Source organism: Pezoporus wallicus, unplaced genomic scaffold, assembly GCF_028554395.1.
Source record: "Pezoporus wallicus isolate ANWC-B61680 ecotype Strahan unplaced genomic scaffold, APGP_CSIRO_Pwel_v1 contig_12974, whole genome shotgun sequence".
NCBI lineage: Eukaryota > Metazoa > Chordata > Aves > Psittaciformes > Psittacidae > Pezoporus > Pezoporus wallicus.
This window is the reverse complement of record NW_026638124.1, coordinates 77,911-104,758: the sequence shown is the minus strand read 5'-3', so window position 1 is coordinate 104,758 and position 26,848 is coordinate 77,911. Positions and strand designations below refer to the sequence as shown.

At 55.7% G+C, this 26,848-nt stretch overlaps 4 protein-coding genes across 6 annotated transcripts in view; 2 read left to right on the top strand and 2 right to left on the bottom strand.

Annotated features, from left to right (window-relative positions):
* Positions 1–1,699, top strand: part of DNAH17 (dynein axonemal heavy chain 17) — a 33,370-nt gene extending 31,671 nt beyond the window's left edge. The window contains exons 80-81 of the mRNA XM_057409654.1: positions 524–749; positions 1,452–1,699. Coding sequence (XP_057265637.1) covers positions 524–749; positions 1,452–1,699 — 474 coding nt within the window. The remainder of the gene's footprint in view (positions 1–523; positions 750–1,451) is intronic.
* The window catches only part of ARL16 (ADP ribosylation factor like GTPase 16), a 251,534-nt gene that overhangs the window by 193,440 nt on the left and 31,246 nt on the right, over positions 1–26,848 (bottom strand). The window lies entirely within an intron of this gene.
* On the bottom strand, positions 61–17,040 carry PGS1 (phosphatidylglycerophosphate synthase 1). Of its 2 annotated transcripts, none has more exons than XM_057409617.1 (10): positions 16,907–17,040; positions 13,600–13,789; positions 13,418–13,495; positions 12,274–12,373; positions 11,392–11,581; positions 10,863–11,041; positions 9,769–10,302; positions 5,687–5,835; positions 2,720–2,862; positions 61–1,633 (listed from the first exon to the last, which is right to left on the bottom strand). In XM_057409617.1, the coding sequence occupies exons 1-9, from the start codon at positions 17,038–17,040 to the stop codon at positions 2,743–2,745; spliced, it is 1,674 nt and encodes a 557-aa protein (XP_057265600.1). In that variant the 3' UTR covers positions 61–1,633; positions 2,720–2,742. The 2 variants fall into 2 exon arrangements, with proteins under 2 accessions (XP_057265600.1, XP_057265601.1); XM_057409618.1 differs by lacking the exon at positions 61–1,633 and adding an exon at positions 1,711–2,316.
* SOCS3 (suppressor of cytokine signaling 3) lies at positions 17,727–20,372 on the top strand. Of its 2 annotated transcripts, none has more exons than XM_057409651.1 (2): positions 17,727–17,741; positions 19,370–20,372. In XM_057409651.1, exon 2 carries the CDS (start codon positions 19,437–19,439, stop codon positions 20,052–20,054), a length of 618 nt encoding a protein of 205 aa, XP_057265634.1. In that variant the 5' UTR covers positions 17,727–17,741; positions 19,370–19,436; the 3' UTR covers positions 20,055–20,372. The 2 variants fall into 2 exon arrangements, with proteins under 2 accessions (XP_057265634.1, XP_057265633.1); XM_057409650.1 differs by lacking the exon at positions 17,727–17,741 and adding an exon at positions 18,737–18,772.

Here is a 26,848-nt window from a genome sequence, read left to right as displayed (position 1 = left end):
GCACCTTTCCTATGGAAGTTCAAGCTTAGAGAGCAAGCAGACACCACACAGGACCAGGGGTCACCTCCATCGGTGTACAGTGGTTGACTGCTTTATTTTTCAATATTAAGCCATTGGATTTACCTGCAGTGGCCTCTTACCCAAGAACAAGAGCAGAGGTTTGAGAAGGGTTCCCCATTAGAGTATATCACCATTTCCAAAGAAAGAACATCGTTAACCCCGTCAGAGCTTTATATGCCTCAGAAGAAAAAAAATCATTCATAAAACCATCTATTTAAATGTACCTTTGCTAAAAAAATAACAGCAGCATCTCCTGCGAACCACGTGAAGGGTTCAGCTCCATTGCTGCAGAGGAGGCTGCCACTGATTCACTACTACCCACCTCCAGCCCCGTGTCCCCGGCTAGAAGATGCTAGACATTTGTGTAGGGGCCTGTGAAGCATCACCTCTGTCTGTCCCTGCTCCCAGCGCTGTTCTGCTCCTCAAAGCACACATTTCACTCTCTGCTAATTTTATTTTTCAGGAACTGGAAGTGTGGACAACAGACTTTGTGCTGCCTGCAACAGTGTGGCTGGCAGGATTCTTCAACCCCCAGTCCTTCCTCACGGCCATCATGCAGTCCATGGCCAGGAAAAATGAGTGGCCACTGGACAAGATGTGCCTCGCAGTGGACGTGACCACGAAAAACCATGAGGAGATAACAGCACCGCCCCGAGAAGGCTCCTACGTGCATGGATTGTTCATGGAAGGTAAAAGACTGCATCCTTTAGATGGCTGAGACCTGGAGAAAGGCCAGTGCAGCCTTAAAAATCCTTCAGGCTGTTGCTACTCACTGGTTTACTCCCATGTGCACAGCCCTTGGTATGCAGCAGAGCCTTGAGTCCAGGCTCACACTCTGAGTCCCGGGACACACCAGCTGAGGGCAGCACCCGCCCGGTCACAAACCAGACACTTGGGGTTTGGAAATTGAGTGTCATAAACCTGGGGACTGGGGTGGCTGAAGCTACATGGTTACTAAAGTAAATGTATTATATTGTATTTGATGTGAGAGCAAGACAAATCAGGAACCTCAGAACCTAAAATAATTCCTGCTAAAAAGCAAGGGGGAATGAGAGGGCAGTGGCAGCAGAGCACCAAAGGGGCCCATTTCACAGACAGCTTAGCATGGCTCCCACCACGGCCAAGTGCCACCCTGGGCCATGCACTGTTCATGCAAACCCATGCTGAGGGGATGAGTGGGGACAGAATTTATTTGCCATCCCACAGGTATAAGGCAAAATGCATTCATGAGTCCCAGGGAGATGAGAACATGTTCGTCCCAACCATGGCTGCAACTCCCTCCCTGACTGCTGCTACAGCAGCTCCTTCCCTCCCCCCAGCAGCTATGAGAGCACCCCACAGTGTCACAGGCAGGGCAGAGCCAGGACGCTGCCGCTGTGGTGTCATTGCAGGTGCGCGCTGGGACATCTCCTCGGGTACGATCGCAGACTCGCGGCTGAAGGAGCTGACGCCCATGATGCCAGTCATGCTCATCAGAGCCATCCCTGGGGACCGCGTGGACACCAAGAACATCTACGAATGTCCTGTCTATAAGACACGAACGCGAGGTCCCACCTACGTCTGGACCTTTAACCTGAAGACAAAAGAGAAAGCTGCTAAGTGGGTCCTTGCTGGTGTGGCTCTGCTCTTACAGAGCTGAAGTGGATCCTTTTACTTGCAAAAATAACTCAGTGTTGTGTAACTTAGGCTAAGGTTGATTGTACCAAAGTATTTTAGCAAAGTATCAATAAAGCCGTGCTGGGGCTGCTGTCATGGTGAACCTGCTCCTTCAGGACATGGGGTTTCTCCTGACGGATGCTGGGTTTCAATTGGTGGTTTCTGATAAAGTGCTGGTCGGGAGCCAGACCACTGGAGGAAACCAAACAGAACAACTGCAAGCAACTACCCCATCCCCTTCCTCCTCACAGCACTCTGTCTTCTGTACAGCACATTTTTATGGTTTCAGCCTCCCGCTCTCAGCAAGGGGGAAGCCTCCAAAATTCACATTAGCACCAAAGGTCCTCTCAGGCCTCTCCATAATTCGTGAAAGACACTCGTAACACATTGTAACATGTACATTAAAGGGGTCCCCAGAGATGGAGGGAAATATATGTAAATACAATGGGTGTGTGAACCCTCAGCATCAAGGACACAGACTGAAGTGCCAACTGCATGACCTGTGCACAGCACAGAGAGAAATCTAGGAGCAGTTCCAGGAAGCTCAGGAGGGCTCCAGTTAGTCAGTGGGTGGTTGAACAGCCAGGCACATCCAGGGCACTGTATGGAACAGACAAGGTAAAACAACTGCCCCTGTTAACCAACATCTACAGGGGAAAACAAAACAGGGATCAGATAAAAAGGTGATAATGCATTTTAAATATTCCAACATTGTTTTCTATTGAACACAATTCCTCCCCACACAACTCTGAAAGGGACATTTCAGAACTGGAAGTTTTATTCCTATGCATGGGAAATACCCTTGTAGGCTTCTCTTTCACTGACCCTTCCAGAAATTCCAGATGAAACCCGACAGAGACCTTGCACAATGATTCTAGTCAGAGGCAAGTACCTCAGAAAAGATGCCAGGTTTTTCCTCACATCATCCATATTTCCATCATGTGTACTTCCTAACTGCAGTCAGTGCAATATAAATTCCCCATAAGAATGGCAGAAAACTCACCCAAAGCAGCAACTTTTCTTCTTTCAAAAGAAATTCTTGATCAGAGGTGTTACCAGCTTCACCCACAGCTTCACGTAACGATTTGGCTGCTCAAATGTTGATGATGAGACTACACCTGAGCAGAGGTAAAGCTGCTCCTGCTCCTGTACAGGGAAAGAAACATCATCCCAGTGAATCCTAAGTGTTAAATCATGTAATGGCCTTTAGGAGGAAAAGTGAATACTCAGATAAAACTGGCCATGGCCCCTGCCAAGAAGGTGTATCATTTCTCTTCAAGCCTGCACATAAAGAGCCTCATTCCATGCAGCACAACTACACCACAGAGGGGCCAGCACAGGATCTGCCTTCGTATCTGCTGCCACAGCACATCCCCCCATGACTCTTAGTACACTCAATAATAAAACCTCAAGAATTAGCAACTTAAACTCCACAAAGAGCAAAGGCAGGAGGGTTTGCCTTGCTGTGCCCCACAGCTGCAGGAGAGCTGAGCTTCTGTTTCAGAAAGCTCCTGAGTCCCTCACTGCAATTGCCAGGAGAGGAAACCTGCCCACAGCCTTGAGACATGGTTTTGCAGCTCTTTCTAGACACAGCCCAAGCACCATGTTTCAACCGAAGGTGCAGAAGTGATTTCAACTGAATTACCAAAAACACTTTGGCTTCTCCCATGTGTACACAGTGCTGCTGGAGGAAATGAACTGTCACCATGATAATACACACTCACATCACACGTGAGAGCAGCTCTTTGATCAAAGGTAGAAGCGGTTCTCTTATCAAAAGCAGACAGGCTGAGAGGTACAGGCAAACAAAGAGCAGCCTGTAAATCTGTTCATAATCTGTTTCTCGTTAGCTAAGCTGTCACAATCAACAGAACAGGCTCTGCACTGGGTATAAACTGAGAGTGGAGTAGGGAAGCAGGAACCAAGCAGTGGAGAGTAATACCAAAAAGGTGAACCAACAACAGAAGGAAGACATGTGTGTGCCAAATCAGTCTGACTTTTGAATCTCCAAGTGCTCCAGCCAGCCCTGGTCTGAGGTCGTGCCCCATGGTCAGCCAGTGCAATGAGGTTGTCTGATCACAGGAAGAGAGACCAGTTCATTGAGGGAGCACCCAGAGACACCCAAGCCCAGAGCTCAGCAGCACTTTCCAGTGGAACTGGATGTTACATGGACAAAGTGATTTCATGGCAGCACCCCAGGAATGTATTAAGTCTTCTAAATAAAGATCACAGTACAGTAAACAAACAGCCAACCTCAAAATCAGCTTCCAGCAAATGGGAATGGTTTAAAGCCCTTTCAATGAGATCACTGCAGCACCGCCTGAGAAAATTCCTTTGTCATATTTTCATTGATTCTTCCCTTCCATTAGAAACAAGCAGAGGCAAGACATGAACTGAAATATTCGAGCAACTCTTCCAGTAATAGAATTGTTTTTGATTAGACAGACTCTGACTCATCCTGTGGAAGAGCCCTGATGCAACAGGGCAATTCCCATTGATCTTGAAGACAACTGTGCCTGCTTACGCCAGGGCTAGGCTTAACAGGATACACTTTTGAGATCCCTAAGTCACACACAGAAGAACCACACCAATTTGTTTTGAATCAGAACTCTACATGAGAAATACTTTGGACAGTCAGTTCCAGCGGAAGGTTCAGAGTCAAGACAGACAGGATTTAGAGAAGCAGCAAGTGCTGAGCAGTCCAAGTTGCCCAGTTAAAAATCATAATACTAAATAAAAAAAACCACACCAAACTGGGACACTGAGCACTAATCCACTGAAAAATGTTTGTTGTGGATGGATTTTCAGCAAAGAATGGCCACATTCCCAAGTCAGCAAGTGCCTACCTGGAGCTCAACATGAACTGAGGATGAAGTAGGTAAAGAGCAAAAGTAGCAGTAGCAAAAGTAGCAGTGCAAGCAAGATAAGAAGAAACTGGACTGTGCTAAGATACGAAATAGTGGACTGGTAGCAAATTTTAAAGGTTAAGTTCTCATAAGCTTATTGTTACTAGTTGCTGTGTGCTGCAGGAATATGTATCACAGCATAGTATACTGAGCTATTGTATATGTATTCAATCATCATACAACAAGCTATTGAACATGTATCTAATTATACTACAGTGAGCTATTGATGATGTATCCAAATATTATACAGCGAGCTATTGTAAATGTAACCGTAGTTGTGGTGTATTACAAGAAAATGTATCTGATTGTAATACAGCAAGCTATTGTAAGCCGAGGCAGAGAAACAGCATAAAAAGGATTGATACGCTATAATAAACGGCTTTGGTCTGACCCCATTGATCTCGGACTGAGTCCATAATTTTTCTGCGGCAGTTTGTGCCAAGACTGCCATATTATCATTCAAGATTATATTGCGTCATGTAATTTCATGGGCAATCCAACCAGACCAGAAACCCTCTTCTTGCAGAAGCTACACTAAAAGTCCGGCCTTTGCTCACCTCCTCAGAGCCACTCAAAAGCTAAAGGAAGGATTGGCTTTCATATTCCTACAAAGCAGTTCCCACATGCCCCAGAAACAAAACCCTCCACAAGTCCAAGATGAGCAATTCCAGGGGCCTGACCTCATACCCTCAAGCACAGTGAGACTTTGGCTGTGCCCAAACATTGGGGCTGAGGCCCAGGAACGTGCTGTGTGAGCAGCAAGGAGCAAGCACATCCTCCCTGCTTGCCATGGCTCAGCATCCAGTGCCTGAGCACTCCTGATGCTCGAGTTCACTGGGGACACATGTTCTTTCCCATTATTGTCTCCATTTCCCAGAAACAGGCACTTGCAGCAGGCATCTCATCAATAGTCACTTAACTGACAGCTCCTGAGATTTCCTCTGCTCAAGGACGTTTAGAATTATTGCAGCTGTAGGATTTTATTGCAACTGTGTCACCAGCATTCCCTGTGTGACAGGCAGCAGCACAACATCCCCGTCATCCCCCCAGGATGAGCCACTCACCTGGTGGAGCTGCTGCTGCAGAGCTTTGTTTTCGGTCACTATCGCGACCTGAGCTTCCAAGTCACGATGAACTGATCGATATCCAAAATTAGGAGAGCCAATGAGGGTGAGGCAGGGAAGATCACTTCCTGCCAGGTACAGCCAGAGGCCTGCAGGGAAAACAGGAGAGGAAAGGAAGCCTGGCAGACAAAGGATGTGACTGGGGCAGCTTCACACATGTGCTTAGAATGAGCCAAGCACATTAGATGACAGTCACCATGAAAGATCAGGACACAACAGGAGCTTCCTTGCAATGATCTTGCAAATCTTCATATGAACCTTGGAGGACCCTGGCACAGCTTGTGCTGTTCAAACATGGGTGCCCTTAGAGGGCTGCACCACACCCAGTGCCACCCTTGGGACACGTGCTCAGGAATGTACATACACTGCATGGGGGCCCCAAATAACCCAGAATAAGTCACCATCATCAAGTTACAGGTTGTTTTGCACCACAGCATATCCCAGAAATGCTGAAATGAGACAAACTGGGTTTCAGTGAAGCAAAACTGACACAGAGCACAGGGCAGGTCTGGACCAGCCCAGAGAGCAGCACGGTCAGTCACCCATTGACTGACCCCCTCCCAAAGCTGCACACGGCAGCGTATGAAGAGGCATCTCCTGCTCTGACAGGTGAATTCACATGAAATAAAGACTCGTAAGAGAAGTGCAAACTATTGCACCCACTCACTTCCTGCGCAGCCACTGAAGATGAAATCACTCTTGCCAGGGTGCAGGACTCCCAAGCCCACTCACCACTGCAGCTCACACACGAATTCACCAGTGCAACAAAGGCAAGCGTGACACAACCCAGGACTCTCTTTTCCAGCACAAGATGGAAACACCACGCTGTTCTTAACACCCACTGCAGCACGGCAGGGATGCCACAGCAGAGCCAGGGCTGTTGCCCAGGAGAGCCCATACAGCCATTCCTGGGTATAAATGGACCCAAGGAGTGTTTGCTCTCCACTCAGCACAGCACAAGCACTTAGAACAGCATTGGGCACGTCCCTGATAGATGGCTTATCCCTACTGCAAGTCACACAAAGACTACAACAAAGAAACTGTGGCATAAAAACCACCTAGTCCTTAAAATAGCAGCAGGTTTCCTAACTCAACCCCAGAGCAGTTCCAAGAATGCCTTGAGTAAGACACTGCCGATTCACTGCTGGTTCCTGTAACCTCCTCCCAGCCCCCACATTGCAGTCAGCAGCATCGCTGCCACTTTCAGTTACATGTCCCAGCACAGCGCTGGCACTGGCCAAACCACAGGCACCACTGGCTCCTGCACAAGTCACCCCCCCCAGAGAGACTGGTTCTGACACGGGGGGCTTTGGGACACCCCACAAAGCAACTGAGGGGGAGCGAGACCCATCAAGTTCTGCCACCCCACTGCCACCGCCACGGTGCCCAGTGCTGGGCTCAGGGCAGCACAAGGCTCTGCCCGGTGCAGGAACATGCTCCTCGCTCCTTCGGAGCAGTCACGTGGCAGCACCAAGGCTTCAGGGTGTCTCTGACTTTACAGCCACCTGGCAGGATCTGCTCAAACAGTGACTCACCTTTCCAGAAAGGGGAAGAGCCATTTCCCAGCCACCGTTCACGAGCAGTCATACAGGTTTATCTCGTGCAAACAGGCACCTGCCCGGCACTGTCATCCCACTTGCATGGAAGGGATCTAATCGTGAGGGGTCCTGCGTCACCCCCACCAGCACGTACAGCCACACAGCACAAGATGGGTGGATGTGCAGGGAGGCTTCAGGTAGCCCCTCTCATTGCAGGGGTTTGTATTTCCCACTCCCGCAGAGCTCTGCACTGAACAAACCCAAGGACAGTCAGAACCCTGGTGGTTGTTGTGCCTGAGGACACAAAATGTTTTAAGAGGAGTTGGAGGGGTATCCTACAGGAGACAAAGGGGTGTCTTGTCTAAGCCCAAAAAGGAAGTATCAATGGGCACTATGGGCTGCTGGAGATCTCACGTCCTCTCAGCAGCCAGGCTCCATGTGCAACTGCCCTCCATCTGTCTCCAAGGTTTCCTCCTTTTCCCTCTTCCGCCCTGTACTCTCTTTCACTCACACTGGGTGACTCTTGCAGAATGAATCAAACACGCGCCAAGGGGCAGAGCGTGTCAGGGAAAGGAGCCACACGCTGATCCCTGCAGCCCTGCAAAGGCAGCACACACCTCCAACATCCCTCCTGCCAGGCACGGGACCTCCTGAACTTCCTCTCTAGCGAATACCATACACAGACAGAGCCCAAAGCACCTCTCTGGAAGGCACAGCTGCCCAAGAAGGGACTAGCTGCCACAAACACTTTGGTAGCTTGGAAAAGCAGCCCATGCCCGAGCTCAATCCACACCAAACCACAAAATCCCACTTGGAGTCAGCAGTGCCCAGCAAGGGGGGAACCTGTGAGCCACAGATCACTTCAGCATGTGCTTCCTGGAAGACAGACCACACAGGACTTCCCAGGCAGGCACCTCCTTCAGGCCCTGGACTTGAGATAAGGGTTTACTGGACAGAGTGACCGGTCTCGCTGCAGGAGGGGCACAACACTCCTTAGGAAGGTTTGTAGTTTCAACACAGAGGCAGCGAGTAACACTTGTGTGTTTTCTTGAGTGAAGAGAAAGCCTGAGCAGATTTCTCTCCCTGCCACTTCTGAACCTGCTCTGGGCAGCCCTGCAGGAAGCGGGGCACACAGAGGCATCCCCACAGTCATGAGCACTTGCCTCCTTAAATAAACAGAGGAGAACAACTTCAGAAAAGAAACAGGCCAGAGCCTGGGGGCTGCATCCTCCAGTGCCCAAATCCCACGTGCTGCAAACAATGGGGATGTCCCTCAGCACCATACGGCTGAGGAATGGGCTGAGGAATGGCTCACGGAAATTACTGCCAAGCTGGGAACTGCTTACAGGAATTGCTGTCCAAGGGGAGCACTGAACCATCACAGGAAGTGACACCGTGACACAGCCCAGAGCTCTGCTTGCAGGAGATCTGAGAAACAGAACATGGCAAAGATGTCAACTCGGCCAAGGGCTGCCTGAGCCTGAGACCAAGTCATTTTGTGAGGAGTTCCACTGGGGCACCTCCATGTGGGAAGACCCTGAGAACCTCGACAGTTATGAAGTGTCACAGGCATCAGTCTTCTCTAAACCAATAACCCTTCCATTAGACTTCCTAAGTTATTCACATCATTAAAATCTATTACTGAGCAATCAAATACCTCCTACTGCATCTAAAGTAGGAGAACGTAAGAGTCAAGGGCTGCATTTTCTGGAAGGAGAATTTGGAGACACAACCAGCAACAACCAGTTGGGGGAAACACTCATGCTCTGATCAAGGTGGCACTGAGCTTGTGAAGGCTGTACATATCTATCAAGCAGGAAAGAATCTGAGGTGTTGCAGCAGACCATGCTAGCGGTATTAATTACCTTTGTTTGTTATTAACTACATTTTTTAAGCAACATGCATTTCTCAGCAACTTCCCCTTCAGCTCCCAGCAGGCACACGGGTGCAGTTACTCACTGTGCTGCACTTTTCTGTATGCCCTGAACAGAAGGTGGTACAAATTCCTTAACACCTGTATTATCCCTGTGAAAACCTGCTGCCACGAGAACACAGCACCCAGGACCCCTAGGGAGGCACCAGCAAGTTCTCTTCCTGCTCCTGCTACAGATCGCACCCCGGGGGCCCCAGCACAGTCACCACAGTCACCAGTTACTGTGATCATAAACACGTCCAGATGCTTTCACATTAAGCCTCTCATCACCCCATGGTGACAGTAAAGTACTGTCACCATGGGACAGTTCCTGGATAATCTCTGGGTCTATATTCAAATGAGAAATCCAGAGGCAAGACATGACTTTGCATGGTTGTGCCCTGAGTGATCCAAACCTCCCAGGTTTACACAAGATGTTCAACCGCTGGATGAGTATTTTGGAGGTCAAGTCCAGACCCAGCACTCAGCCATCTCCTCACCAGTTGCACAATCCAAGTATGCACAAGCCTCAAACACCTCTGAACTAATCTTCCTGGGGAAGGACATCTTACCTTTGGCATGGAAAGTCCACCCGGCCCTCGAGTACTCCTGCAGCTGGACCCTCTCCTGCTGGTGGAGGTAGCAGACCTCACTGTAGAACTGGTGTTCTATGTAAACGTAGGCAGCAGGGATGGCACCTGCCACCCCTTTGGCACCAAAAAACCCATTCACCTCCGGTGAGGCCAGGAGGATCCGATACTCAGCCCTCGTGCCCAAGATGAGGTCCATGTACGCTTGGGTCAGGTTGAAGTAGCCAGTGGTGAGGTATATCCTGGCGTCCCGCTCAGCCTCTGTCAGCAGCGTCTCCGTGACCACCTCATCTATTTGAATCCCAAAAGGTTTCATTTGAATTAAGGGATAGATCCAGGTGTCGGGTTCTGGTTTCAGATCCCTGGATGCTTGAGAGCCCTTCTGGGATAACAAGGAGCTGCCTTGCTGGCTGCTGTGGAAAGTCTTTGCATGAAGGAGCTCTTGCCGGGTCCTGGCAGAGTTGATCACCTCCATGACCTTCCGATTTGCTATCTCACAGTAAGCCACCTTGTCCCCTGCAGGAAAAACACATGACACTGGGTTTCAGACCTAAAGGTACAGACCTACATATCACCTATCATGTAGCAGGAAAAACTACTGATGGGACACCAACATGAGAATATAAAGGAGCTAACACAGAGACCGCACAACTTTCCTCCCCAAGTCTCAAAAACAGATGAAAGTTTCACATTATGTACACACAGAACATCTGGCATTTTACAGCTATTAGTATCAAAACCAGAAAGAACCTCTCAAGGAATTTAAGTTCTTGTTTAAGGTCATCAGCAGAATTACAAACAAGCAATGAGACAGGTACAGGGCCAGTTCTCTCCTCTGCCAGGTGATCTGGTGACAGCCACTGTGCTAGGAACACCCCAAAAGACCCAATCTCAGAACTGGAGCAAACCTGATTCCAGCAATGGGTGTCACAGAAATGGGACACCCTTGAGCCTGGTAACAATGGTCAGACACCCAGCAACCTGCCAATGGATGGAGTTCAACATCCATCAGCTCCAACTGTCACCCCCCTCCTCTGGACCATACCCTCCAACCAGGTAAGAGAACTCCCTCCTACCCTGGTAGGGGTGCACCATCCCCTCCATCATCTGCACTGAATCATCTCGCTGCAATTGCAGGGACACGTCTCCAATTGCATCCACCAGCTCCGTGAAGAAGTCTGCGATCTCAGGAGAGTCCTGCAGGAGAACATAGCGGTCCTGGCGATTGGTGAAGTACAAATCACTCAGGTTTGCACTAGGAGAGAAAAAGAAGAGTTGAGTTCCAGAACTGAGCATAGGCCTGTGATCCTGAACACCTCGGCCCATCACAGATTTCACTCTGAACATAACTTAAATACAAACTGGCCATTTCCTTTTGAATCTTGAGAAACCTTTCTCTTTCCCTTTTGAGAAAGACTCTCTTACACATGAAAATCTCATGTGGCAGAGCTGCGGTTGCTCTTCCATCTCAGAAGAGCATTGCTACAATGACTATGGAACGGCCAGAGGCAGCTATGACGCTCAGACAGTGCTGGCAGCATGCACACCTTGCCTCAACACCTCAGCTAAACGAAGCATGGAAGGGCCTGAAGAGGCAGGACTCACCCGCTGAGGATCACATTATCATCAAAGAGATAGACCTTGATGTGCTGCAGTCCAATGGTCTCATTAAAGCGCTCTGGAATCAGGAGCCTGAGCAGCCCACGCAGATTTGGGGTGTGGAAGAGGGACACACGGACTTGCTCGGGAAATCGCTGCAGCAATGGAATCAGCATCGTCCGGGAATTCTTCCGACCTGGGAGACAAGGGGAGTTTCACAGAGGGGATCTCATCAGCCAGGGGATACCTCATGGCACCACAGCTGGTCACAGCATGAGCACCCAGTTCATCTGCTGGCCCTCAGAGCACCCAGCTCATCTGCTGGCCCTCAACTTGTCTCCATTTCTTCCCTTTCCATTTTATTTCTTTTTCAGTCACTTTCACTTGCACTAGGTCAGTTCTGAAACCCACACTCAGACCTGCACCTTCACTGAGAAAGGGTCCTGGAAACACCACTGAGCAGGTCTGACACCTTCCAAGTTTCTTGATCAAGCCACAACTTGCACAAGTAACACTTGCCAGAAAGAGGCACCACAAGGGTGTACAGCTACTTCTGACAATTTCCACTTTCTTTTAGAAATGAAAATATAAGAGAGCATGTTGGATAAGGGCAAGTGCACTGACAAGTGAACTAAGCAAAAAAGCACAAGCTTCACAGAGCAGAGTTCTGTCATTCTTGCTCCAACCACCTCTTTCAGAAGAAAAGCTGCTCAACTTGAAGATCTTCTGGGCATAAGTAGTTCCTGGTACACAAAAGGCCACTTTTGAGAGGTGTATGATTTAAGCAAGTAGGTCCAACTGGTCAAGACAAACTCTCTCTGAAAAAGCAGTCTACGCAGCCTAACTGTACACTAAGCCTCTGAAGAAAGAAAGCATTGTAACACCTACCCCGAGATCCTCTGGTGTAGTCCAGAAGAATGGAAACTCTGAGGTCAGACGATCCCTTTGCTTGGAAGGATTTCTCCAGTGTTTCTTCTAAGCAATCCACCTGCAGAGAGACATTTCTCTGGTTACAGAAAGCAAATAAAGCTTTATAAAGAAAGCACGCAGCAGCCAGGAGGCTGGTGGCCATGAAAGCTTCCACACCCTGCTAAGAGTCTTTCCTACTCATGCAAATCACTGCTAGTTTAGACTCTGCATCTCTCAGACTGGCACCCTATTCTGTCAGCCTAAAGCAATACATGAAAGGGCATCGATTTTGCATGTGCACATTCTTGAGCCTCTGAAGAGCAATTAATATTAGCAGAAAAATTCCCACCATCATTCCCGAAACACAGGATTTGCATTATCAAGGAGAAACCCTGGAGCGACTCACAAACGGTGCAGAGGCAGCTTCATCCCTTAACTGCAAGGCTGCTTGTCACATGCAAACTCACATCTTGTGTACAAGCCCAGACAAAGCCAGGCAAAGCCCTGGGCAGCCCTTTGTCCACCTTTATCCTGCTGTGGAATCTTCATTCTAGCATGAGAAACCGGCCAAGGTCAGGCTTCTGCCTTAAAGGGCTCACAAATAACACTTTTGTTTCCAGGGGAAAGAACAGGAAACGGAAAAGGTAAACAACATGAAGCAAAGCTGACCTCTGTCTTGAATGCACAGAGCTGCTGCTGCACTTCGGGGGCAGAACACACATCAACTTTGTGTTCAAGAGAAATGTCCAGAAAAACCCTTTACCCCTGATCCCAGTTCCACAAACCTCCTATGGACACTCACAGTAGCTTCTGACAGGCTGGAAAATTCAGGCTAGTTATCCTGTGAGGAAGCTCCATGGCTCTATACTAGGCCTCAAACAGAAACTACATGCAAAAACAACCTCCCTTCCAAATTCCTCCCTCTCCACCCCAAATGCAGCCAGGAACCCTACGAAACTCTCTGGGAGAGGAGAATCCCTGTATCAAAGTTTTCAGGACTTTACGAGCTCACAAACTGCTCCTCACACACAGCTCTTCCACCACAGGAGCGGGATGCTTGTCACAAAGGCAAACACTTCCCTTCAGTCACTTTCTCCCCTTCCTAAACCCCTTCCACACTCACCAGCTCCTGCTCAAGGAGCCCTGTTCCCAGGTAGAGTGAAGCCATCACCACTCGCTGCTTGGCTGATTTTATCTGTACCTGGGAACAGCAGAACATAAGTTAAGGGTCATCCTTGGTCTTGTGACCACAAGTTGCTGTGATTCAGGGCACAGGAGAGCTGCAACTTGGAACCCACAACCTACCTTCAAGAGTTCATAGAATTCAGCTGGGGATGAAAGCACCTTGATATGTGAGCTGGAGATTCCAAACTCTGGAACCAGATTCCCAATCCACTGGAACCTGTGTGCTCCTTCTGGACAGAGGGAACAAGGTGGGGCTGTGATCACAGGAACAGAAGGGGTGAGCAATGGGGCTAGGAGAAGCCATGATGATCTGTGGAAAGAAAGATGGGGAAATTCTTTACATGGAGCCTTCGCTTCCCACAATTAGCCTCCAAGCAGGGAAAGAAAGAGCTGCAACCAGGGCCAGCACAGGACGGCAAGAACACCATTTCCCTTCCTTAACCCCAGCTGAACTCTGAAAGTTCCTCAACAAAATGAAAAAATGCCTCAACCCCTCACATGTATCCAAAAAGAAAGATCCACAACACAAGAAGTGTCTGGCACAAGTCCCAGCAAAAGCAATGAAGTCACAGCACCAGAAGGACCAGGTGATCAAGTGCGTTTCAACAGGTACAAGCCAATAACCACAACTGAGGAACACAGGGCAGCCTGTATAAGGACGCTGCCTGCACTCTGCACAAGGACTAAAAGAGGGTCAAGACTTCCACAACACTTCAAAGGAACCGTAAGGGAAACAGCAGGAAGCTCATTCTTTAAAAAGGAATTTCAGAAGAAATTTGATTCATCTGAAGTCACTTTGGGAAGAAACCAACTTACTGCCAACAGTCACGCTGATGGGGGTGGGGGGCAGGGAAAGAAGCACAAGGCATCTTGTCTTCTCTGGAGGCTTTGTGCATGCAAATTCATCAAGTCACACAACAAGCCCTGGCAGGAGGCTGCCCACATGACAAAGCCACATTTCAACACAATTAGCAGCAGCAACTCCCATGAGATGCGGGAATCAGTGAGCAAGGGACTGAACTAGAGACACACTCTGGCCTGCAGGTCCTACTGGCAGGAGTGAGACAGAACCACGCTGCTGGTCTCACCCAGAGGAAGGCTGGATCCTTAGGACCAACAGGCAGCCACCATCCCGTGACCCATCCCCATGTGCCTGCCCCACCACACACCACAAAGAGACTCGCTTACGACCTTTACCAGAATTTGTTACGAGGAACTCTTAGGTTTTACCACAATCCAAAGCCAAAATGACCTCAGATTCCAGGAAGATGATTTCACTCTTTTGCTTCACGATAAAACACTGGATCTTCACAAGGTTTCTGAACACCCTTATGCAGAAGCCACAGTTGGCAGTTGTGTTTCCTGGAAAATCCACTACTTTGTCACTGACTATTCATCACATCAGAAATCTGAGTCAATCCCTGCAAGAATTCCTAGGATGGTGGTTTTCAATGGATCATGTGGACCAGGCTCAGACTTGACACCCACCAGCTGTACAGTTACCAACAGGCTGCTAAAGCAATGGAAATGTTCCACTAATGAGGTCAAAAAGGAGAATCAAAGCAGAAAGAAAATACAAGAAAGACTGGTTTCAGTACATAAATATTTTCTTTATAATCCCACTCGTACATCCTGGCCACGTGCACTTCCAGAAGCCAGTGGCTGAGAAGCCACTCTCTAGAAACGATTCCAAGAAGCCATTTCCAAGAAGCCAAAGAGCATGAAAACCATGAGTGGCAGTGCCCGCGCGTGGTCTGTGCTCCAGAGAGAGCCCCTTCCTGGCTGCTGCCGGTACAACCCGTGAGTGCCACCAGCACCGTTCGTTTTGAGCCTCCAGATTAACCCAACACATGCATGATACCCACTAACTCTGCACTCAAGAGTTTTATTGCCTCCTCACTCTTTGATCTTTTAATCCAACACTGGCATTTCAGACCTTATTCAGTGCTGAAGGCCTGAGGCTTTTATAATTAGCCCAGAAATCAGTATTTTGCTGCAGCCAACAGTAACAATGCGACAGCAACCACCTGCCAAAGCAGCAGCTTCTACCCACCCATCACTGAACTCGTGACGACCCAAACACCACAGGATCCTTCCAGCTGAACACACCCCACAGCCAGGAACCCTGTAACACTATGAAGAAATCACCAAAATTCCACACTTCAACAAACCAGCTTTCAGAGAAACAGAAATGGGGGTGGGGGGAGCCCTTCCCACGTACTCCTCACCACCGAGTTAACTGGGAAGAGAAAACGGAACTACAAGAAACCACCTCGAATCTTTTCTGTGTCAATGTTGACCCTAAATATAAATGAGGGATTTTTTGTGTGTGTTCTATTTTTAAAAGTTGTGGTTTTGGTTCTGAGACTCATGATGGAGCTGAAACACTCCTTCGGTGCAAAACCTCATCTGCAGAACCAACGGTGAAGTGAAACTGCAGGATTCGGTGCTGTCCTTTCACCACACAGACGTTACTGCACCGGGGAACCTGCAGATCGCGTGTCTGAGCTCAGATGTCTCATTCCAGGGCTCAGGCCAGTAACCGATCTACATTAAAAACACCAACGAAACCAAAAGAGAAGCTTGGTAAGAATTTCCTTGGCTTAACAAGAACATCTGGCAGAACATGGGATGAGACAGCAGCAAGGAGCAGAGAGCAGCAGCATGAAGACGTGCTGTGATGCGAGAGGCTGCCCCTGCAGAATGGGTTTAAAAACCCAAACCAAAACACATAACATCTGTCCAGCACTCTCTTACCAGTACAGTGCAAAGTAATGCCTGAAGACTGGGGGAAAAGGCTGGTTTCTGAGCTTTAAAAACTCCAAAGCATTTTGTTTGATCATTTCTGAAGCCAGGATGTGGTTCTACAGAAAAACAATCCCCTCTCGGTATTTAACGTTTTGCTTTTAGCATGACCTGTGCTGAGCCCCACAGAAAGAGGCACAAAACTAAGGCAGCGGCCAACAGGAGAGCAGAAGCAGCTCAGGGGAGATGGAATGATAGAATGATGGTGAGAACACCCCGTGTGCGTGCTTGACAGCTCACCTGCTCCAGCACAACGGTGGCTGCACAGGGAGCGCGGTCCCGGCTCCCCTCACCTCTCTCGCTCAGGCGCAGCCGCAGCGCAGCCGGGCCGAGCCCTGCTCCCACCTCTCTCTCCCTTAGGGCAGGCGGGGGGATCTCGCCTTCCACGGGCAAACCCCAACCCGGGCACAGCCAAACCCCTGCAGTCCCGTGGCGGAGGCTGAGCAGCGCTTGTTGAGAGCCGCGGGGGAACTGAGGCCGCTGCAAGCGAGCAGAGAGCGCAAAGCGCAGCGGCAGGAACGGAACGGGACCGACCCGGCAGGGACAGGAGAAGCGGCGGGTGGGGGGCAACGCTCCCGGGTAACGCAGAACCGGCGCCGGGGGCGCTCAGCGCGGTCCTTACCTGCGAGCACGGCGGTCGCGGCCGCGGGACAGGCGATCCGAGAGGCGGCCGAGCAGCGCGGCCAGGCCCAGGCGGCCCCGCGGCAGCCAGGCCGAGAGCCGCCGCCACAGCGCCGCACCCCCCGCCGCCGCCATCAGCCCCGCGACGCTTCCGCTTCCGGCCGCTACTATGGCGACGTGCCGTCACGCGCTTCCGCTTCCGGCGGCCGCTGCTGCCGCCCGCCCCCCCCGCCGCCATTCAGCGCAGGGCCCCGAGCGGCGGGAGGGGCCGCAGCCGAGGACCGGGGAAGGCCCGGCCGGGGCTCGCTGTCCGGGCCCTCCCTGCCCTCGCAAGGCGCGTCCCGAGCCCCGCGCCAGCCGTGACCGCCGTCGCGGCAGTGTCAGCCCCTCCGGTCACCCACAGCCACCCGTGCCCACGCGACTCCTTCCCGCGGCCGAGCCCCTCGCCTGGGCCGGGTCCGTGCCCGTGTCCGGGTCCGGGTCCGGGTCCGTGCCCGTGCCCGTGCCCGTGCCCGTGCCCGTGCCCAGCGGAGCCCCGCGGTCCCGCTCGCAGCCCCGCTGCGGGGAGCCCGGAGCCACCGCCCCGGCTGGAGCGTCCCGCCCGTCCCTGCACGCGCGCCCCGCGGCCGCAGGCAGAGCTCCAGAGCTCGTCCGCGTCCCGGCCCCTCTGGTTCACCGCAGCCTCACTTCCCAGAAGTGCGCGCCTGGAGTTTATCCCTGACCGGCAGCGCCGGCTCCTCCAGGGCAAATTAAACTGTGTGAAACCGGCGGACAAAGCCGGGGCTGTTTCCCGGGTCCACACCGACAATCACCAAACGAAAATGCAGCGAAACCAGGTGGGGATGGCGGCCCTGGTGCCCCCAGTACCGCTCGCTGCTGCCCTGCCAGGCCCGGGCACCGCAGCGGGGTGCAGAAATCCCTTCGGGACAGAGCCCGCTGCACCGCGGCATTGGGCAAGGGCCGGCAGGGCTGTGGCTGCTCGCCCCCTGCGGATGGGCGCCTGGGCCCCTGTCCTCTGCCGCGGCGGGTGCCAAAGAGCCGAACGTACGGAGCACCCAAGGGCTCCCGGAGCTAGCACTGCCCCCAGCTGCCGGGCACAGGCACCACTGGGGCTACCTCCACCATCCCACAGCCCTCGAGGGCCACAGCTGCCCGGGAGCAAGTCTTCAGGCGGGTGGCCGTCTCCTGGAAGCCCCTGGCACGGCATCGGGGGAGGATCTGCCCCTTATTGTCCCCTTGTGTCAGTAGGGGGGGGGGGGTATTTCGCAGTGCTCCCCTAGGAAGCGCAGCGCTGCTGGCAGCAGCTTGGCACCTTGACACAAAGGCCAGCAATGTGCTGATGCCAGAACCGGTGCACCCCGTCAACCGGGTCCAAACCATCACTGCCTGATCGGGTGCCAAATGGGGGTGCCCCCAAAGACGCGGGGGTGGCTTTGCGGTGCCCTCCCTGGGCCCCGGCATCCCCGGGCCCCAGCTGCAACCGCCCTGCCGGGGGGGGGCAGGGCTCGGGGCAGCCCGTCCCGGCCGGCCACGGGAGAGGAGGGCGCGGAGCGCGGGGGGGCCATGGCCAGGACTCTCCTCTTCTTAGAAGGAAAGAGCGTGGAGGGGAGCGGGAGGGGGCGGCCTCGCTGCCCGGAATGGGCCGGCGGTGGCTGGCGGCGCGCCGAGGCGGGCCGGGCCGGGCGGGGCGGCGGGAGGGCGCCGGGGAGCGTTACAAGAAGCCGCGCAGTTCCAGGAACCCGAGGGCGGGCTCTGCGCCCCCTATAAGAGGCCTCCCCGGGCGGCCCTGGCAGCTCCGCCGCCGTCTGCCGCCGCGCACGGGCCACGCCGTCCACCGCCGAGACCGGCCCCGGCACCCGAGCCCCAGGTACAGCGCTGCCCGCGGCGGGAGGGACGGGACGGGGACAAGCACCGGGAGGGGGCCGTGGGGCCGGTGTGTCCTGCGGGGAGGGATAGCCCCGTACCGGGAATGCCGGTGCCCCCCCCGTCAGGGGCGACAGCCGGGAAGTGGTGATGTCGGTGCTCCCCAGAGAGCGGGATAGCCGGGAATGCCGGTGCCCCGGGAGGGTGGTAGCGGAGGACTTGGGGCGCAGTGACCCTGGAGCGGGTGTTAGCCGGGGGTACCGGTGCCCTGGGAAGGTGATAGCCGAGGACCGGTGGCACGGTGACCCCCGGAGGGGGGGAACCGGGCATGCCCTGGAAGGGCAGTAGCCGGAGGATGGTGCTGCCTGGGAGGGTGATAGCCGGGGATACCGGTGCCCCGGGAGGGCGACAGAGAGGGTCCAGAGCTGCCGGTGCGTCCCTGTGAGCGAGGTAGACGGGGACCGGCAGAAGCGGTGCTCCCCGGCGAGGCGATGCCGGTGCCCTGCGGGGAAGGGGAATACGGGAGCCCGGCGCTGCCGGTGCTCCCGCGAAGGGAACGGGGATCCGGGGGTGCAGAGGCTCAGCGTTATCTCTGCTGCAGGTGATGGTGTAGCAGCGGCTGCTCCCGGCAGCAGCACCCCGAGCACGCAAAGCTGGCTCCCTGCGCCATGGTCACCCACAGCAAGTTCCCCGCCGCCGGGATGAGCCGCCCCCTCGACACCAGCCTGCGCCTCAAGACGTTCAGCTCCAAGAGCGAGTACCAGCTGGTGGTGAACACCGTGCGCAAGCTGCAGGAGAGCGGCTTCTACTGGAGCACGGTGACGGGAGGCGAGGCCAACCTGCTGCTGAGCACTGAGCCTGCCGGCACCTTCCTCATCAGGGACAGCTCAGACCAGAGGCACTTCTTCACCCTCAGCGTCAAGACAGAGTCGGGCACCAAGAACCTGCGCATCCAGTGCGAGGGTGGCAGCTTCTCCTTGCAGAGCGACCCCCGCAGCAGCCAACCCGTGCCCCGCTTCGACTGCGTGCTCAAGCTGGTGCATCACTACATGCCTCCCGTGCCCGAGCAGCCGGGGGGGGCCCTGCACCCCAAGCGCACCTACTACATCTACTCGGGTGGCGAGAAGATCCCTCTGGTGCTGAGCCGCCCGCTCTCCTCCAGCGTCTCCACCCTTCAGCACCTCTGCCGCAAGACTGTCAACGGGCACCTGGACTCCTACGAGAAGATGACTCAGCTGCCGGCTCCCATCAAGGAGTTCCTGGACCAGTACGATGCCCCTCTCTAAGGGGCTGGTGGAGCGAGATCGCATGCTACAAGCACAAGAGCAGGGGACAGGCACAACGCCTCATGGGACACGGCAAGCCTCTCCCTCTGTGGAGGAAAGGAGGGACTGGGGTGAGCCTTGGTGCTGGGGGATACCCCCCCCCCCCCCGAGGAAGTGCGACACCCCCTCTCCATGGAGAAGGAGACTGCTCTGGTCAGAGTGTGGATGTTACAGTGTGCCCAGCGTGGAGGCTGACTCTGTCGGCGAAGCCCCCACGGACTTGGGCAGCCAGGACGGCACCTGCCGTATGGAGGGACAGGCGCCCCGGCAGCCACATCCCCCTTGGGGTGTCCTGGCAAGAGCTCCCCTCTGCCACCAGAGCAGGGAACGCACTGGATCCTGCGAGTGCCTCATCGCTTTTCCTCGGTTTTAAGGGGAAAGTGTTTTTTGCCCATACTGTACTTTACCTCCTGCTGCCTCCTCGTGAGTGGAAGCTCCTTTCACACCAGGCCCCAGACTTGGAGGTTGCTGCCTTTTTTCCCCTCTTTGCCATTTTCCAGGGCACTAAGCCTTAATATTCTCCCTGCCCCGTGGGTCACTGCACATCAGTTGGTGATGCTGTGAGATAACAGTCCTGGTGATGTGCCGAAAAAACGTAGGGGAAATGGTGAGTCCTGAGGCTGCTGAGTCCCACGGAGCACCCCGGGCCCCACCGCTGCTGCCGGACCGTTACTGCACCCACCTCTGCCCGGCTGCTCCAGAGGCACTGCTTCCCATGGGAGGAGCCCCTGGAGTGCATCGTCTCACAAGTGCTTTTCTGTGTCCGCCTGGAGAAGTGGTTGGGTTTTTCTGGCTTTTTTTTACTTTATTTTTTGAACCGAAGGGATGTTTACAGGCCAACGTGAATCACTGTCTTTTATAAAGATTCCATCTTCACCTCCAGCCTCGAGGGCTGAGCAAAACCATGCTTGAAAATTCAACCAAAACAAAACTCAGATGAAACTTTGCACATATTTATATTTATATTCAGAAAGGAAACGTTTCCATAATTTATAATAAAGAGCACTATTTTTTAATGAAAATCCTCAGATCTGGCTCGTTTCCTCCCTTGTGCCCTGAGGCCACTCGGGCCCACCCAGGGTCACCCACCTCCCTACTGGCCTCTGCCCTCGCTGCCGCCAGGATGGTGTTTACACCACGTCAGCACCGGCTTCCTGGAGCCACTGGTGCGGGGTGATCCTGCAGTGACTCAGGCGTGGTGCATCAGTGCTGCTCAGGTACAGCTCAGCCTCGCACAGCTGGGTCCACTCGGGGCTCCAGGAACGTGGTTCAGCCACAAACTGTCCCTGGACTGTGGGACGCAGCCCATGGCCCCGGGCGTGGAGGAGCAGAGCTGGTGGCCAAGGCTGGCCGCTGGCACAGCCCCAAGTGCAGCGCTGGCTCTGCAGCACTTCCCTCCTGCCCCCAGCCCAGTCTGGGGAGGGGAAGGTGGAGGTGGTGTTTGAAGGGCTCCAGGAACAGGGCATGATGTGGGGTGAGAAAAGGGGTTTGTGGTGCTTCTGCTGTGAGCACAGCAGGCTTGGGGCAGGGGGAAGCAGGAAGGCAGAGAGGGTCCTGCCCTCCCCAGCCAGAGTTAACTGCTCCATCCCAGAGCCATCAGGGCTGCCCTGTGCAGAACCCACCCGCCTGGCCTCAGAGCAAGGAGATGAGGAGGGAGAGGATTTCCCTCGGGTGTCTCCTGGCTCCCTACTCCCAGAGGCTGTGAGGGTGTGAAGCAGGCATTGGAATAACCCCTCAGCTCTGTGTGTCTGGAGGGGAGCAATGCCTGGCTGCAGACCCGTGTTTGGGGGGGCATAAGGGAAACTCCTGGGAGGGAACCAGCCCCCCACAAACCTGCAGACCCCTGCAGCAGGGATCAGGCTGTGCCCAGCGCCCGCAGCACCCAGTCCCACACTGGGGGCATCGTGCCGGGCACTGGGCACCGTGCTCCTGCCCAGGGAACTCCAGCCGCTGGGAAAAGGCTTCCCTTAGGAATCACCACGGGCAGAAGGATGGTGATGGCCCCACTCGGGCCGCAGGCACGGCATGGTCCCAGCGACTATTTTGGTGCTGCTGCACGGGGCCGTGGCTGCCAGGAAGCGCCGTGGCCTGCCCGGGCACCCGCCGGAGCTATGTGAGGAATGTCCATGCGTGCGGGTGGCCGCCTGCCAGGCCCTGCCGAGGCACATCCCCGACGTCAGGGCTCCCGGCAGCACCGGTGACTCCCGGCCCCGTGCCAGGGAACAGGGTGGGAGCAGCCCCCAGCCAGTGCCAAGCATCGCTCCCACGGTACTCCCAGCACTTGGGGAGGGACCTGGAGCATCGTAGCTCCCGGCAGCACAAAGCACCGCAGGGAATGGGGAACCCTGGACCCCAGCACCCCCGGCACAGCAATGGCTCTGCAGTACCCCACGGGGGGGGGGCAGATTTGGGAAGCTGCCCTGGGGAGGGTGGTTGAGCTGCCTGTGACAGCACTGACCAACACCCCTGGCCGGACCCCGATCCCTGCAGGAGCACCCCTGGCTTCGCCACTTCCCAGCAGGGCCCCATCCACTGCGTTCAGGGCCTCTCCCGTCCTGCTCTGGCCGTGCCTGCAGCCCACTGCTGAGCCGAGAATCCGGGAAGCTCCGCCAGCCCCACGGCTTTCTTGGAAGAAGCCCAGGCGCGCGGCAGCGCTGACGCAGCGGCCAGCGGCAAATCCCTGCCCCGGCTTTCACAAACCTCCCGCCTTCCCCACAGGAGCCGAGTGGACTTGGCCCCGGGTTTCATGAGCGCCTGATGGAGTGTGTCATGGGCTGCCAGTTCCTCTCAGCCGCTGAACTCACCCGAGGGGGCTCCCTGCCTGGGGAGCGTGTCCTCGGTGCGGATTAAACCCTGTCACTGTGGTGGTGCTGGGAACCAGATGGGAACTGATGCATGAGCACAGGGGGCTGGGAGCAGGGCTGGGGCACTGTGGTCCGGCAGCTCCCCCCCACCCTGTGTCCCCTGGGGCTGGGCACCAGACGGGCACAGGAGGCTGCCCACCGAGTGGGACAGTAACAGGGGACGTCCTGCGCTAGGCTTGCCTGCCCAGGGAGACACAGAGCAGCCACCAATGCTTCCCACCACACTGCTGGCTTGTTACTGGCATGAGAAGGAAGTGCTGCTGGGACGGCAAACCCGAGCCCTGTGGGGTCAGGGGGTGCAGGAAATCTGCTCTGGTGTGTACCAGCATCTGCAGACCCAAAACAGGAAACAACTGCAGCCTGTGGTAGCTGCAGGCAGCGGTGTTCAGGGGGGCTCGGCCAGGGTCTGCTGTGGGTACCCAGCCACACGGCAAAGCACATCTGGACACAGCCAGGGCCATCCCTGGGGAGCAGAAAAGAACCAGAGGCACCCAACCCCCACCCCGGGACCCACAGATGCCCCTGGTGTGAGGGAGCATCCCACTCCCTTCATGGGAGCAGTGGCCATGCCAGAATGGGACCCTCCTGCTTGGAGCACTTTTGTCCCTGGGCCACACTGGGTCCTTCCTGGCGGGATGTGCAAGCAGGGCAGACTGCACTGCAGGCACCAGCCCCATGCAGCATGGGACAGAGCAGCCGTGGGACCAGGCACGACCCACAGCCTGCAGCAGGACAGAGGTGGCCCCGCATGGCCACCACCATCTCCTGTCCTGCCACCCAGGACTTGGCGGTCACCCAAGGGTGGTGGCAGCGAGCGGCAGCACCGGCAGCAGTAGGGCCAGGCAGGGAGCTCGCTGCGAACACCCTGACCCCATGTCACACCCTCACGCACTTCCTCCTGCCCCGCTCTGCAGCTCCAGGACGTTCCCACATCCACCGCCACCTTTCCCAGTCGGATGCAGGAAAGGGCTGTACAGCAGTCGGGGACTTACTGTAAACGGCACCACCTGCTCCTTACATAGCAATTCCTCTGCGAGCCAGGCCCACAGGGATGGTTGGGAACAGGGACTGAGACATCTGCTCCACGGAATGCTGCTGGGAAGCACGAGCTCGGGCTCTGCGGCACAGCCCAGGGCTGGCGTCAGCTGCCTGGGTGCAGGAAAGGGATGGGGACGGGTCCCTGTTCTGGAAGGGGAGCCGGGATGTGCAGCCCTGCAGATGCATGTCCCTGGGGCCTGTGGGATCCCTCTGGTCCCACAGCATCCCCTCACCTCGCCCTCTGCCCTGGGCAGGTTCACATGCCCTGTGGTGTGCCACAAGGCCCCAGCCCCAGCTGGCTGTAACACATCCCATCACTGGTGCAGAGGTGGCAGAGCCTTGGTGACCGGTGGACCTGCAGGGGCTGGCCTGCCCCCCTACATCGTGTGCCTGGCTCGGGCCCTGGCTCTTCCCAGCCCGGGCAGGCAGGGAGCACAGAGCAGCAGCAGGACCCTGTGCCCAGGCCAGGGTGTATTTTGGGATGCAGGCGAGCCCAGAGGCCTGTGTACATCCCCATGGAAACCCCGCTCTGTTGCTGCTTCTCCAGCCAGACCATAGTCATCCCGCAGGGAGCCAGCCGCTGCGGATTCCTCACTCTTTCCGTCAGCAGCTCAGCGGGGCTGCGCTGCCCTGGCTCCCCCGCCCCAGCCACCTCCACCGGCTCCCTGCTCGCGGGGGTCCCGCTGCCTGTGAGGGGCCCGGACCCTTCACCCGCCCCAGGGACCCTGCGAGGGAGCAGCCGCTGCCCCTGCCCCTGCCCCGCAGCTGGGGCCGCCAGGCTCAGTCCTGCACCCTCCGACCACCGGCGCGGGCAGAGCCCTCCCTGCCCACACAGAGGAGGAAGGTCCAAGGGGAATCCCCCCCCCGCAAGTTTCCTCAACCCCGGAGGAAGTTTTCATCCCGGCAGCGGCTGCCGCAGCCCAAGGGAAGTCCTGACATTTCAGAGAGGGCTGCAAACAAGGCCACGCTGCTGCGGCAATGGCAGCCGCAGCCCCCCCCTCCTGGACCTCAGCTGGGACACAGCCAAGGCGGAGAAGCAGCAGCCCGGTGCCGGGGGCGCTGGGTGGATGGATGCTCGCGTGATGCTCCCGGCAGCCCCGGCCCTGCTCCTGCGCCAGGGGAGAGGGTCCTGCTGCCAAACAGTGCCTGTGCCATGCCCGGGACAGGCTGTGGGTGCCAGCACATGGGCAGGCCCCATCCTGTGCCCTCCCTGGGTCAGCCCCCTCCTGCCCCCAAGCCAGAGAGCCAGGTCTGGGTCTGGGCCACTCTTGCACCTGCATTCACGGGGAGCAGTGAGGCACTGACCACCACTGTGGTCACTGCTGGCACGGGCACACCAGTGGCACAACACGGGAGGTCCCCGTGGGTGCTCCAGGCTGCCAGCTGCCTTGGGTGTGCTTGCCCGGCACAGTGCAGAGTCCTCGCATGACCTCAGCAGAGCAGCCATGGGCAGGTGCCAAACCCCAGCCCTGGAGCATCCCTTGGCCTCGTATCAGCCCTGGCTCAGCCCCGGCGCAGCAACAGCAGCAGCAGCAGCAGCAGCAGCAGAAGCATTGCTGCACACCCAGCTGGAGATGGGGCTTCAGGACATGGAACCCACATCTGTGGGGTGGGTGCTGCTGTTCCCTGTCCAGCTGTGTGCCCTAGCGCACAGTGCTGGGGACCCAAAGGTGCCCACAAGGGCTGTGCCTGTCCCACGGCTCCTGGGTCCCATCAGCAGGGAACAGCTCCTCAGCCAGGCTGGTGGCGATGGGTGATGGCAGCACCACGATGGGCAAGGATGGGGCATGTGACTGGCAGAGGGCACAGCTGGAGCAGATGTTCCCTAGAAGGACTCAAGGGCCCTGTTTCAGCATTTAACGAGTGGGAATGGGAGCATTTTACTGTAATTCCAGCAATTACATTGTTCATCCTTGGCAGCCGGCACCAGCTGGTGTCCAGCGCCGTGGGATCACGATAAAGCCACCTGGCAGGGAGGCTTGGCAGTGCACCGTGCCACCGGGCAGCCGGCCAGGGCAGGGCAGTGGGAGCTGCTGAGCGAGGTGTGAGGTACGGGAAGGGCCCGCCCCAGCGTTCCTGTCACTGGCACGGCCCCAGCCACAGGTGCCACCCGGGAGGGCCCCAGTGCCTGCTGAGCCCAAAGACTGGAATCCCCATCCCTGCGGCTCCAGCGGGGTCCCAGCAGCTCCTGCACCGCAGCAGCCCCTGCACACAGCAGCCCCTGCACCGTGCGGCCTCGCTGATGCTGAGCCGAGCTCCATCCTTGGGATGCTTCCACCGGGGGCAGTGAGGTGCCAGCAGGCTGGAGGGGAGCCGCCACTTGCTGGGTGCAGGATGAGGCTCCGGGATGGGGCAGAGGCTGCATTGCAGGGCCCGTCACCCCCAGGGACCTGGCATCCCCCACTCAGCCCCTGCTCATCCATTGCTGCTTCCTGGCAAGCTCTGCCCCGGGCTCTTTCCCTGCATCACCCACCCTGGCCCTGCTGCTGCACCCACTGGGGGTCCCCATGGATGCCCGGGGCTGTGCAGCAGCAGGGGACAGTTGGCACCCAAGGGACAGGAGCGTGAGCCCTGCTGAGTCATCACTTTGCTGTTCTCGTTTTTCCATGGTGCTGTTGTGCAGTTTGCTGGAAGCCAGCTAAGAGCCATGACTAATCTGTTCTCAAAACAAGCACAAAGAGAGCGGGAGGTTTGTGCAAACCCGCGGGGAAGGGAGGCTGAATCACAGCACAGGGCTGCGGGACCAGATGGGAATGCCCGTCCACGGAGCAGCCCGTGCACGGTGGGCACAGCCCAGGGCTCGCTGGGGCAGGGGGGACCCGGGCCCTCCCACGCGGTGCAGGGTGAAGCAGG

What these genes read in the sequence shown, in the direction of transcription:
- PGS1 (XM_057409617.1), bottom strand. Translation starts at nt 17,040, where the DNA reads ATGGCGGCGGCGGGGGGTGCGGCGCTGTGGCGGCGGCTCTCGGCCTGG. An exon ending in CGCGACCGCCGTGCTCGCAG is followed by an intron (nt 13,790 to 16,906) that starts GTAAGGACCGCG and finishes TTCTTTCCACAG; the next exon opens with ATCATCATGGCTTCTCCTAG. An exon ending in TGCAGCAGCAGCTCCACCAG is followed by an intron (nt 2,863 to 5,686) that starts GTGAGTGGCTCA and finishes TTCCCTGTACAG; the next exon opens with GAGCAGGAGCAGCTTTACCT.
- SOCS3 (XM_057409651.1), top strand. Translation starts at nt 19,437, where the DNA reads ATGGTCACCCACAGCAAGTTCCCCGCCGCCGGGATGAGCCGCCCCCTC.